Below are 14,229 nucleotides of genomic sequence, written 5' to 3'. Positions count from 1 at the left end.
TCTGAGCGTAAATATTGAAATGTATGAGTTTCTACTGCGGCCTTTGGAAACGTCAGTCACCCGAAAAATAAAGCAAGAGATAATCCTAGCAGGGAGGGGGGGCTGATTTTATCTTTTTTTTTTTTTTTTTTTTTTGACAAAAGGAAGTGACGGAACCGGAGTTTAGGCCAGAGCGCAACGTTAGCATCTAGCGCCTTTCGCCCCCTCGCTATCCGATGGACAGAAGACTGCGGGATCCAAACATCCCGTCCAGTTCAGAGCTCATTTTCTCATTTTCCATCCGCTAATTGTGAGAAAAATGACATTAGCAATTTTAATATAACTACTAGAACAGCAAACGGCTAAAATTAATCCAAGGCTGTGCTTTAAGGGTATATAACTTAACTAGCAATTAGTGTCTAAGGTGGTCAGGTGATTAGTTGGTAAGGTTGCCCCTAATCGGGTTGTGATTTGGAGCTCTATAAATAAAATAAATCTGTTTTGTTATATCTTATTTTGTTTTATTATTATTTAAGCATAATTTTGAAATCAAGGATGCATATCGGCGATGGAATTAAATGAGCTAACAAACAGCTGGGTTAAAATAAATATCAACAACAGAGGATAAAAAAATGTAATAAAAAAAGGAATGAAATAAAGAAATACAACTTTTAGTGGGACAACAATGTGGGTCTGAAAATGATAAAAAAAAAAAAAATGTGCATGTAAATCGCAATCTGTCTCAGATTTCCATCTCAGTATCTCTCGGGTCTGGTGGAAATATTGTGAGTTAGCTTAGCATAGTTTAGCCTGGTCTCAAAGCATAGTGATCATCTAGCAATTTACAATATCAAACTGCAGAAAACTATTCAACAATTAGCATACTTTGTGTCGCACTGCCGCTACTTTTGCCTTTTTTTTTTTACAGTTTTGTCAACATCGTGACGTCGACCCAGCGTCCCGATGTATTAGTTTCCCGCGCAGTTGCTCTTCAACTGTTGCGAACTTACTTGAAAACGACGTAAAGTATAAAAAAAAAAAAAAAAAAAAAAATGCAAATTTAATCGCGATGACTTTTTTTTTTTTCTTTTCTTTTCTACGTCGGATCTACATGTCGGATTAAAAGTTCTCCGTCCGTGTGGGCGGGGGGGGGGGGGGTTCTCCTCTACCGCTCGCCTCGGGTTCAAGCTCTCCTCCGAAAAGCCGGGCGCGTATTTCCGAAAATATCAGCATGCGGACAGAAATAGGACACCATTAAAAACAGGTTGACCGGGGGGTCGGCGGGGGAGGCAGACGCGGATATTCAGGCCAAGGAGTTAGTGGGGTGCCGCGGAGCAGGGGGTTTGGGGGGGTTTGGGGGGGTAAGAGGCGTGAAGGGGGGGCATTTAGAAAGACATCGGCTGCACAGCTGCTATTACAAAGTGAACTGCACCAGCACTATTAAGCTACCGGACTGAGCGAGCCAGGGGGCTAAAGGGGCGTTGGAGGGGTAACCTGTACATACTGAAGGGGGGGGGGGGTCGCTTTTCCTTATAAAAAATAAAAAATAAAATGAAAGAGCGACAACGTTAAGGTTAAATTTGACACACAGATTCCTTAAGCTGAAGAAAAACAGGTTCGTCTCCTCTTCTTCTTCTTCTTCTTCTTCTTCGTCCGCGTCTTTTTCGTTCCCAAGTCACGATGCGGTTTATCGTAAAATCGGACAAATTGATCCAGAAATCCCTTTTTGTAAATGGTTTTAAACTCAAATTCAAAATGTTTTAATATTGTAGGTATATTAAAAGATTAACTACATTTGAGGGAGGAAATTTCCTCTCAATTTTTTTCTGGGAAATTTTTACCGACTTTTGGGCTTAATTTGTATGAACAAATTAAAAAAAAAAAAAATGTATATATATACACATTTAATTTTTATATATTTTTTTTTATATAAACTGCTATCAAACTACTATTTGTAGTTTTATTTAAAATGAAAATAAATGAAAATTCATTTAAGTAAATGAAATGATTACCTTCTATTTAAATATTGAAAAAAAGAAAAGAAAATCAATTAATGAGAAAGGGATAGTAAGAGAGAAAAAAAATATATATATATATGTATTTATTTATATATAAATTATATAATGCATATTTGTAGTTTTACGGAACAATTTGCCTATATGAAGACCTTATTTCAATTCAATTCAAAGAAAAAAAAAATGTCAAAAATGAATAAATAAAAAAAAATATATTTTATATATACATATATGTATATTTTTTTCATTTCTCTGAGATCAAGTTGTCGGGATCTTACGATACTTGATGAGAAGAAAACGTTGTTTGGAAACCGATCACCGTAATCCAAGTCAGGGCTCCTGCTCCTCCTGTCCTCTCAGCCAATCAGATGACTGGATTTCAACACCCAAAATAAAAACAAAAAGAAAAAGATCAGACGAGTTACAAACATCGACCTGTGTCTGGACGGTAAAAGGCGAGGGGGCGGGACGGGAAGCAGATACAAAAATATCGTTGGAACAAGTGGTTGGGAACCTCTCCGCAGCGTCGTCATGGCAACAGGCTCCCGCATCCGCTCATGAGAATTTTTGCTTCTTTTTTTCAACAGAAGTTCCTCTTTTTTTTTTTTTTTTTTCGTCTCCATTTTCCTTTTTTTTTTGTTTCAAGCCCCCCGGACCCTAAAGATTCTCTATTTACACGATAAATATTCCGTTTGTGTCCATTTTTCGTACGATATAGAATTTTCTTGACATCATCTTCGAAACTCTTCCGAAAAAACAAAACAAAAAAAAAAAAAAAACGCCTTATGTCAATACCGTAGCCCCACCCCCTTCCAAAAAAAGAAAAGAAGTCAGAATTAATTCCCTATATATATATATATATATATATATATATATATATATAGTTTTGTCATCTCTTATCGTGACACAAGCAGGTTTTAAATATATATATATATATATATATATATATATATATATATTTGGCCCCTTTGCAGTTTCTCCAGTCCCAAATATCCGAAGTGTCCCACTGCTGCTGAGTAGAAAACCAATCCCAGAGTGCGTCCGGCGGATCCGGCCGGGAGGTTAAATCCCAACGGAATTTGTCCGACGTCCTCGTTAGCTGGCGTTAGCATTAGCAGGAGAAAAAAAACAAACAAACAAAAAAAAAAAAAAAAAACAGAAAAAAGAAAAAAAAAAAAAGCAGCGCGTTGAAATCCGGCGCCACAGCCGCCCCCTTTAAAAATAAAAGACAGAGGCGATAATTCCCAGACGGGGGTCGAAGGGCGGGGGTTCGGAGACGGGGGGGGGGAGTAGGAGTCAACACCGCTATCGTTAGCGTTAGCTCTTTCCTCTCCGGTTTGCAGGGGGGGGGAACGCGGACCCTCTCCGAAAACTCCTCCGTCGGGTGGGCGGAGTCACAACATCTCCCACAGCGGGGCAGTGAGCGGTTCCAACCTCCAGAGAAAGCGACCATTTGTGTTTTTTTTTTTTAATACTATTTTTGCGAGAATATGTACAACAGTTTCTCAACCGCCCTTGATTCTGTCTGAGCCGGGGGATGCGTCATTTACAAGGAGACGTTTGACGCGGAGGCCCGGGAACGACGGAGAACGACGGATGTGAGTCGGCGGAGGCTAGCTTACGGCGCTTTTTAGGAAAAAGAAAAAAAAAACACAAGTCTTTGGTTTTGACATGCGGCTTCACGTTCCCGAGCGGAAACGACGGGCCCGAGAAAACAACGGAGATACGGGCGTGGATTTGAAAGCTAGTCGAGCTGAACTGTTTTTGATTATAATAGCGAGTAAAAAAAAAAAAAAAATTTTTTTAATGAAATAAGACAAAAAAAAACGCCTCCCGCCGTTCACGTCGTCACCCTCCTGAGAAAGTGCACTTCTGTTACCGCGGGCGATGACGATAATAACCGTGTTGTTGATGGTGGTAGTGGTCCAAAGTGATGCTAGGCGTCCTTCCCGGTGTGTGTGTGTGTGTGTGTGTGTGTGCAGATCCGTCTCCAGTTAAGGTCACCGGGTTCTGAAAAACAATCCTCCCCCGCTGTGCAACCGGCTCGCCTGCCCCTCTTGGAAAAAAGTCGCGTTTCCCCCGACGACCAGGCCCTCCCCCGCCGCCGCCGCCGCCGCTACCACCGCTAGCTGACCACAAGCGCCGTCAGCTCGCTAGCGTCTGTATTTGAGTGTGCCGGTGTGTTCGGGGGGGAGGCCCCCGCCGGCGGCCTCGACGGGGGGTCTGAGGGGCGGCGGCGGTGAGCGAGACCCCTGCACGGCGGCGGCCATGCTGGCGGCCGACGGTACGGCGGGCAGCGCTACTGTCTGTATGGTTCCCCGCTCGCAGGGGCCCAGGTCCTCCAGGCCCTCCAGACCCTGGGGGGGGCCCTCGTAGCCCATGTTGAGCCGCAGGGGCTGGTGGGCCTGGCAGTAGTCCACGATGGGCTGCTCATAGCGGTAGAAGGTCAGCGCTCCCATCTGATGGGGGACCTGGTGGGGTCAGAAGAACCAGAGGTCACCTGGAGTTCATTAGCAATTAGCAATTAGCGAGACGGAAGCATCTTCATTCATTCATGAGGGGATCACGCTATTGGACGGTTCCTTGAAGGATCGCTCCGCAGGCGGACGCCCCCCCCCCCCCCCCCACGACCCCTGGATGTCCCGTCACCGCGGCAACCAAGTCACGCCTCCATGTCGACGGAGGGCCGACCCAGATGAGATCCATCGCCTCTACGTGCGGACGGGTGATTGACAGCCGGTCTGTTTTAAGCCCCGCCCCTTGCAATTGACTCCGCCGTGACCCCGGCCGCACTGACAACAGATCAATAAATGAACCAATGCTATTGATCCGCCTAACCGGCGCTCTCCCATTGGCTGCTGCCCGTGAAGTTGACAGTTTCATTATAAAATGCTTGATAAGCAGTTGTTACACTGTTTCTTTTTTTTTTTTTTTTTTTTTCTTGTTTGTTTTTCACTTCTAATCCAGTGAGGCTACATCACTGATAAACAAGAACATCAATGCTGCGCTAACAGTCGCTAACTGCTCAAGTTACATTACACCTTACAATCCAGATATTTCACAATGATTAAATATTTATGGATGAGAAAATGTTTCAATTATTTGCTTGTAATGTAAAAGTAGCATGGCTAGTCGGGGTCAGAGGGCGTGGCTAGAAACCTGCTAGCGGACACGTCTCATCGAACAAACTGAGCATTGCAAACACAGGTCGCAAACAACCAATGAAAAAGCAGGTGGGACACAAGAAGTTGCGTGATTGGATGGCGGGAATCAGCGGGAAGATGTAAGCAAAGATGGCGGCTCAACTGGACTACAATGATGGAGGACAGAGCAGATAGCTGCGCTAACAACAACAACAGACAACCGTTTGTCAGCCATGTTTGTTTACCCTTGAAACACCAAGAGGCACGTTCATGATGCGTTCACTTGCCTTTCGGTCAGTTCGACCAATCATGCTTGATCCGTCAACGCCACATTTGCTCGACAACCGTAACCACGGTGACGGTCGTGTCCCCGGCTTTACATCGGCGGTCCGGTCGTTAAACATCGGCTCGCAAAGTCGGTAAATATTTAAGAGTTCAAGCAGCCGACTCGGAAAACATTCGCCGTCCCCGTGTGACTCCGAGCCCCCCCCCCTCCCGGCCCCGGCGGCAGCTGTGGGCGCCGGGCCATCGTCTGCCGTCCCCACATGGCGAACACCTGAACCCCCCCCATCCTCGCCAACGCCGCGACCTCCAAACACTGAAGCCGAGCCATGAATACTCAAATATGCAGAGGAAAAAAAAAAAAAAAAAATCCTTAAAAAGAATATTTTAATAAAATAGATAAACACACAAAAAAAAAAAATAGACATAGGATCAATATATTTAATTTAATTTAATTTAATTTAATTTAATTTAATTTAATTTAATTTAATTTAATTTAATTTAATTTAATTTTTGGGGACTATTTCTCAGAATTTATGGATTAGAAATCGATATTTGTCTTTGAAATGTGGCCTCGCTGGTCATAATAGCACAACAAACACACACACACACACACACTTGCTGAAACACTAACACACACACACACTTCATTACAGGAACCATGGTTGTTTTTTTTAATTTTTTTATTCTCTTTTCTCCAGAGTGACTACTACAAGCGCTTGTCACATCTGGTTGTGTGCCTGGTCTTGCGTTACCCTCCCCCACCTAAACACACTGCCAGACACACACACACACACACACACACACTTGCACAACTCCTGTCCCAGCCATGGACCCTCTCAATTTAATCCAAAAAATATATAAATAAAGTAAGAGAAGCCAATTAAGAATTTTTCCGACGTGCCATGTCCACAGCAGGAATAAAAATATGGCTGCTGACCTGGATTAAACGCCGCCGCCTGGCTGAGCGACACTTCATTGGGTCTCCACACACACACACACACACACACACACACACACACACGCTCATGCACGAAAGCAACATCGGGGGATGCAGATGTGACACCGTCACGGCAAACATGAATAATCCAGGCAAAAGCAAGTGTCACAACTGCACCTTCCTTCATCCACGTCCTAAAAATTTAATGGCCTAATTTACCCAGAGACGCCCGAAACGCCGTGAAAACATGACTTTTTGGGATTTTGTCTTTTTTTTCCAAAGACAGAAACGGGGATTTCGGAAGACAATTCCGATTTGCTTTGAGGACGGGAGTGGAAATACGGTTTTGGTTGATTCCACTTTATTGATGTTATAATAAGAAGGACTTGGAGAACCCTGAGGAACCAATGACATGTGGAGACCATGGAGACTCCATGCAGAATCCAACTGGGGACCTTCTTGCTAACCGCTGCGTCGCCCTTAAATTAGCTGAAGAGTGTTTAGTTCCGGCTAATTTGAGGAATTAGTGAAAACAAATAAAGCAGAGATTCCCTCCCGTCCCACCGGAGAAATTCATTTTCTAGCGGCGTCTTTTTTCGAAGCGTCGCTGTGAGGAAACACGTCCAGGAAAAACAAACAAATAAAAAGAATATATATATATATCCTCCGATGGGATTATTAATATTTTAAAATTACGATACGTCAGGAATCGTGCGGCTCAAAAGCAAGGTCGACGGCTTCGACCGGGGGTTTGACGTTTCCAGCATCACGAGAAGACAACATTAGAAATAAATACATCTGGAGAGCCACTGCAACCAGTGTATGTGTGTGTGCGTGTGTGTGTGTGTGTGTGTGTGTGTGTGTGTGTGTGTGAAAGTCATATAGCACAAGTCTGGGTCAAGGTAGTTCTGCAGGCTAGAGGAGCAAAACTAAAAAAAAATAACCCATAAATATGAAAAGGTGATAGAAGTTGTGACAGTAATAATCCATCAATCCATCTTCTGCAGCTTATCCAAGGTCTAACTAATTATAAGAAAAATGATAGTAATCAAAATAGTAATCAAAATCAAAATAGTAATATGATAATAACAATAAAAACTAAAATAATAATAAAAATAGTCATAATTATTAACAAAAACAAAAGAAATAACAACACACCCTGCAACAATACTTAAATTAAAAACTAATAATCATGTTATTGTAATCATGTAATCATGTTATCACAATTATTATCAATAGTAGTATGAAAAAGATGACAATAATAATAATATATTAATAGACATCATACTACTATAATTATTAATGACAGCAACAAAAAGAATAACACAATTAATACAATATTACTAATCCATTATTATTACTATTATATTATCATTATTATTAGTAGTAGTAACAGTATCATGATGAATGACAATAGTAATATATAATAAAATACAATTTATGAAATTACCACAACTACCACCACCACCAATAATAATAATAGTAATAATAATAATAATAATAATAGTAATAAAATTAATAATAACAATAACAACAACAACAACAACAACAACAACAATAATAAAAAAAAAATAATAATAGTAATAATAATAATAATAATAATGATAATGATAATGATAATGATAATGATAATAATAATAATAATAATAATAATAATAATAATAATAATAATAATGTGTTACTGCAGTCTGAAGCCATAAAAAAAAAATCACCTGTCATTCACCCACCCGACCAGCACACCTCCTCCTCCTCCCTCCTTTCTCCCCCTCAAATGGACTCCATTAAGGGAGGCTGACTCATTACATTATGGGCACTCAGTGGATTACTGCCCCCCCCAGACCCCACTCCCACTCTCAACCCACCGCCGTCCACCTTCCACCTCAAATCCGCCCCCCGTCCAGCCCCTCCTCCACCCGCCACGAATTAATTAAACAATATTCACTCTCAGCCTTGTTTTTTTGGACCATAGCATATTTTCAGGATATGAATCTTTTCCCAAACACACAAACACACACACACATGCAAATGCACAGTGGCATCAACATGTATATGTATGTGTGTTTACAGACACACACACACACACGTAGAGCGCATACACAAACATGCAGTCATGTAGGTACTAATAGAAAGGTACACAAAAGCATCTGTGTATTCACACACACAAGTGTACAGTTACTCATGCATGTACACAAACATGCAAATACACACAATGACATGGATACGCAAATACACACAAGCACATGTGTACATACAGAGATGTAAACAAACACATGGGCGCACACACACACACACACACACCTATATTTCCAAATGTTTACAGTGACATACATGCAAACATAGTTGTGTGTCTTCTAACACACACACAAAGTCACCAACACACACTTAACACGTACAAACGTAACACACACACGCATTCTTAATTCAGAAAAACACACAGTTATGCATGCATGTATGTGAATGTGTGTTTACACACACACTCACATGCAGAGCTCACACACACGAGGAAACCTGTATGTAGCAATATAAAGGTATACAAATGCATCTGTGTATTCACACACACACACACACAAACACAACGACATGGATATGCAAATACACACAAGCACGTGCACATACACACATGTAAACAAACACAAGTGTACACATGTACACACATGGACACAAAAACCTGTTTTTCTCAAATGTCTACAGTGACTTGTATACAAACACACTTGTATGAACTCAAACACAAACACACACACACACACACACACACACATGCATTCACACAATGGTGCTTCAGTTGAGTACCCGATTTTCAACCGCGACCAACGTGAGAAAGGTTGGAAGTTTTTTTCACGTTGAATTGAAAGTCTATCTTTGCCGACATACTCGAGTACATACTTCGTACGAGTTACCATGGAAACAAGCGCGCACTCGTTCCCCTTGTCGCTCAGAGCCACTTCTAAAGTTCCTTGCGTGGGGAGAAAGAAAAATAAAAAGTCCTTCGGTTTCGGATCCGACCGGCGTCGGGCTCGTCGGGCGCCGACCGGCGGCGGCGGCGAGGTGAACCCCGAGGTCGGACCGGCGCCGTGTTCAGCGGCGCCTGACAAATTGGAGCATCATCCGGCATCGCTAATGCCGACCTCTTGTTTTCCTCTTTACATCCCATAAATGCAAATATGGCGTGTGCAAAAGCGGGCGCCGAACTGGTTTGCGGTGCATTTGAAGGCGGCTGAACCGGCAGCTGCGTGTAACCTGCTTTACATATCCGTGGATAAACTGAGCACTGGATGACCTCGGCTTGTGAATTTCATTTGTTTTGTTTTTTTCGCTCGGCTCGCAGACCCGAATCGCTGTTTCGCAACTCCAGTGACACTTACACTTTTTAACATTTTATGGGATTTTTGTGGCGAAAAAAAACAAAAAGGGGAAAGAAATTACAAGATAACCTGAATTATTAACATGCTTCTGGTGTTGTTTTTCTTCTTGCCAGAACTTCTATTTAGCGTTGCCTTTGCTGATTCAGCAAAAGTAAAGCGACCTTGTGTATGAGACCCTCGCTAATGCTAATATTAACGCTAGCGCCAATGCTAATGCTATCTCCATGTCTTTCATTCATCCAAAGTAGCATCACTTTTGTGCTTCAACAAAGACTTGAGATATTAGCTTCTTTAACGTAGCCACCCCTTTAGCCATATCGTTAGCTCATCTTTGTCCTCCTGGATGCTACAGGTGGTTGTCTTAGCCATCTCGCCGCAACATCTTTAACACTAACATCGCTCATAACATCATTCATAACATCGCTAGCACTACTACTTTTAGCGTTTTGTGAGCCACAATGAAGGCTAACTTCACGAAGAAAGCGTTATCACAGGAAAAATTGATGACAAACGATGTAAACAATGCGTAGTAGCAGAGCATGACTGCCGCTACGCTACAACACGAATAGCTGGCGGCTCGATTTGATCGGAAACTGTTCATCAGCCAGTTTGTTCGTGATGTGGGACGTTTGTAAGCCCAAGTTCGACTTTATAAGTATTTTTATCGACTATTTTTTATGTATTATTCAACATTAGCGGTTTGCTTTTCTGTCGTTCATGAGCAGCTCAGCCTATCTGTAAACATAAAGTCATGAATGAATGAATAAAATACAAACATACAACTATGCAACTATCAACAACTGATTCTAGAAGATTTGTTTCACACACACACACACACACACACACACACACACTCATTTGTCTCCCAGGGAGATTGGAGAATGTGGGTTTTTTTTTTTTTTTTTTTAACAGGTAGCTGTTTTGCAGAAGTTTTCTTTTTCTACTTGTAACAACCAATCAGGAAGTAGACACATAACCCTCACACACACTCACACACACACACACACACACACGCATTCAGCCATGCAGTCTGAGAAAACAATATGATGCCAGCCAGAGTAGACGGTCAGTTCGGGGCCTCCTTATTGCTTGGCCTTAATGAAGGTCACGACAACAACAGGGCTCATTTCTGTTGATTAAACTAAAGCTGGCTTTGCTATTGTGTGTGTGTGTGTGTGTGTGTGTGTGTGTGTGTGTGTGTGTGTGTTTGTGTCCTCCAACATTTCGCCCTTTAATAACCCGGCTGTGAGAATCAGATCTGAGTACTGCAGAACATTTCCTCCCTGCACCGCTGTTTACTTCATACTTAATTTCCTTGCAGAGACTCCAATTTACCCAGTTTGTAACAAGAACATAATAATAATAATAATAATAATAATAATAATATAATAATAATATAATAATAATATAACAACAACAATAATAACAATAATAATATAGCAATGTTAATTATTATAATAACAATAAGAAATTATAGCAATAATAGCAATCACAATAATAAAAGCATTAATAAAAATAACAGCAATAAAAATAATACTACTATTGCTACTTAAAATAATAGTTACAGTTATTATTACTATTTTTGTTAGTATTTTTATTACATTAAATATATTTTACAAGTGTTTAGCACTGAAGTTCGTACGAGTACTGTTATTATTATTATCATCATCAGGATGATATTATTATTTCAACCAGTATCATCATCATCACCATAATGATATAATAATACTAAAAATAACACAAATGAATTCATAAATGAATAAATTAATAATTAGTTGATATTATTGTTAATTATTGCTATTATTTATGATTTATTTAAACAAAATCTGAAATAAAAAATGTCTCTAAGTCAAAAAAAAAAAAAAAAAAAAAATCCACTATCACTGGAGAGAAGGTTCTCCATGTTCTCCTGCCTGTTTTTACATTAGGTTACTGTTTATTACTATTTATTATTGTTTTTCATTGTTATTATTTATGATTTTTTTTAACCAAAATCTGAGAAGCAAATGGCTCTAGGTCAAAAAAAAAACAAACAAAAAAAAAAAAAAAAACACGATCACTTGCGAGAAGGTTCTCCATCTTCTCCTGCCTGCTTTCCCTTCAGGTTACTGTTTATTATTGTTTACTATTGTTATTATTCATGATTTTTTAAACAAAATCTGAAATAAAAAATGAAAAAAAACACAAACTCAAATTGTTTTTACCATCCACTTTCACCGAAATCATTTTTACTTTGTCCGTTTTCATTCATTTATTTATGCATTCACTCACTTCCTGTAACAGCTCAAGGTGGCTACAAACCAAACCCTAACAGTTGTCCAATGACTTTCACTGAGACCTTTAATAAATCAATTTTGATCATTCATTCATTTATTTCTTCATTCATTCAACGCTAGGCAGCAAGAAAAGCGCAAAATCAAGGACTCACGTGACTTTCACCGCAAGGGATTTTTTTATTTAGCAATTTTCATTCATTCATTTGTGCATCCATGCATTCATTCATTCATTCATTCACTCATTCATTCATAGCTAAACCACTTCCTGCAACGGCTCCAGGCGACCACAAAAACAAACCCTGCGGACCCTGGCAGTTGACTTTCACCATCATATTTTATCTATCCATATTCATTCATTCATTCATTCATTCATTTACTTCCTGCAAAAATACCAGATCATCAGAAAATCGAACGATGTAAACACTGCTCTCTAAGCATATGTCTCTAAGTCATAAAAAAAAAAAAAAAAACACGATCACTTGCGAGAAGGTTCTCCATCTTCTCCTGCCTGCTTTCCCTTCAGGTTCTCCGTCCACTTGTCCAAAGGAAGTGTCCATTGGTTGTCCTGGACTCTGTTTGTGTCTCCGGGTTCTCCATTCTTGGTCCTCTCCATGTTCTCCTTCTTCGGTTCCCTGAATGTTCTCCAGCCTGCAGAAGCTAAACTGTCTGGAGATCCAAATAAGAGAAGGAATGGCGAGAAGACCCTGTGATTGACAGGTGATTGTTGTGATTGGCAGGAGAAGTCCAGGTTCCAGAAGTCTCTGAGGAACACCGTGTTCTTCTAATCATTTTGGTCTTCTTAGAAAAATAAACATACACACACACATATGCATATAATCTATTAAATCAAGGATGTTGTGCATTAAAAGTCTGTCACTGCTGTGGTGTCCATGGCGACACTCCCGCTCAGCAAAACAGAGAGCGGCGCTCCGAACCGTGGGTGTGTTTGCACACACACATATTCCGGGAGTCTGTGTGTTCCCAGCTGCATGGGTCACTGTGGTTGTGTGTGTGTGTGTGTGTGTGTGTGTTCCTCTTCACGCCATGACATCATTTGCATGTGTGAGTAGAAATCTGCATTTCCTGCCTTTTTGCGTGTCAAAAACGACTTTTCTGATGGGGTTCCGTTGAGGATATTGGAAATTCCGAGAAATGGCGTCCGCGTGGAGGCAGAAAATACCAAGATGGAGTCGGTGACGGCGTTCGGGACGCTGGTGACGTTCCGCCATTTTTGCCGAGGTGAAGGCGACGACTTCCTGCCGCCAAACGTTCATTCATTCATTATCTATTCGGTCTTTCCTGCAATTGAGGTCGTCCTACAAACCGGTCCCTCATTATAAAGCACTTTCATCCCTTTGTGCTAACTTTACATACACACACACACACACACACACACACATACACACACACACACACACACACACACACACACATATCCCTTCACCTCTAGAATAGCCCTGGCAATGGACCGGTCCTGTATATATATATATATATATGGTGTGTATATTTTTTTTTTCATTTTTTCAATATATATTTATTCATATTATCCATTTTTAGTTGTTTACATATGGGAGCATTTATATATGTATACAAACAGTGTAAATTCTGTGTATATCCTTTATAAACATTTTTTTTTCCCATTTTTTATTTTTTTTGGTTGTTTTTATATTGTTTACAAATATATAAACATACATATACACTTATCTATACAGGACTGGCTCAGAAAATTAGACTATTGTGATAAAGTTCTTTTATCTTCTGTAATGCAATTACAAAAACAAAAATGTCATACATTCTGGATTTATTACAAATTAAGTGAAATATTGCGAGCCTTTTATTATTCTAATATTGCTGATTATGGCTTACATCTCAAGAAAACTCAAAAACTCTATCTCAAAATATTAGAAAATCATGAAAAAGTAATTTTTGTTTTTTTAATTGATTTTTAATTGAGTCTAGTTTGTACATAAACAGTGTGAATACTGTGTATATCCTATTTATACATATATGATTTCTTACACATTTTTTCTTTTTTTAATTGTTTTTATATTGTTTACAAATATATAACATACATATACATATATTTTTTATATAATTATACACATGAAATGAAAAAAATGTATGTATATATATAAATATATACATATTTTTGATCGATAGATAATATAAAAACAGATTAAAAAAAATAAAAAAATAGATAGATTCGTTCTATGATACAATATCTAATCACAA

The 14,229-nt window shown here is 39.8% G+C and overlaps 1 protein-coding gene across 1 annotated transcript in view; it reads right to left on the bottom strand.

Moving 5' to 3' along the window:
• Nucleotides 1–1,887: 1,887 nt before the first annotated feature.
• The window catches only part of LOC147220609 (leucine-rich repeat transmembrane neuronal protein 4), an 86,639-nt gene continuing 74,297 nt past the window's right edge, over nucleotides 1,888–14,229 (bottom strand). The window contains exon 2 of the mRNA XM_086170622.1: nucleotides 1,888–4,465. Within this exon, the coding sequence (XP_086026748.1) occupies nucleotides 4,148–4,465 (318 nt within the window). The 3' untranslated portion in view covers nucleotides 1,888–4,147. The remainder of the gene's footprint in view (nucleotides 4,466–14,229) is intronic.

This window comes from Fistularia commersonii, chromosome 23 (genome assembly GCF_037954325.1).
Source record: "Fistularia commersonii isolate RoL2024-O1a breed Wild chromosome 23, RoL_Fcom_v1.0, whole genome shotgun sequence".
Classification (NCBI taxonomy): domain Eukaryota; kingdom Metazoa; phylum Chordata; class Actinopteri; order Syngnathiformes; family Fistulariidae; genus Fistularia; species Fistularia commersonii.
This window is presented reverse-complemented; position numbering and strand designations above follow the sequence as displayed.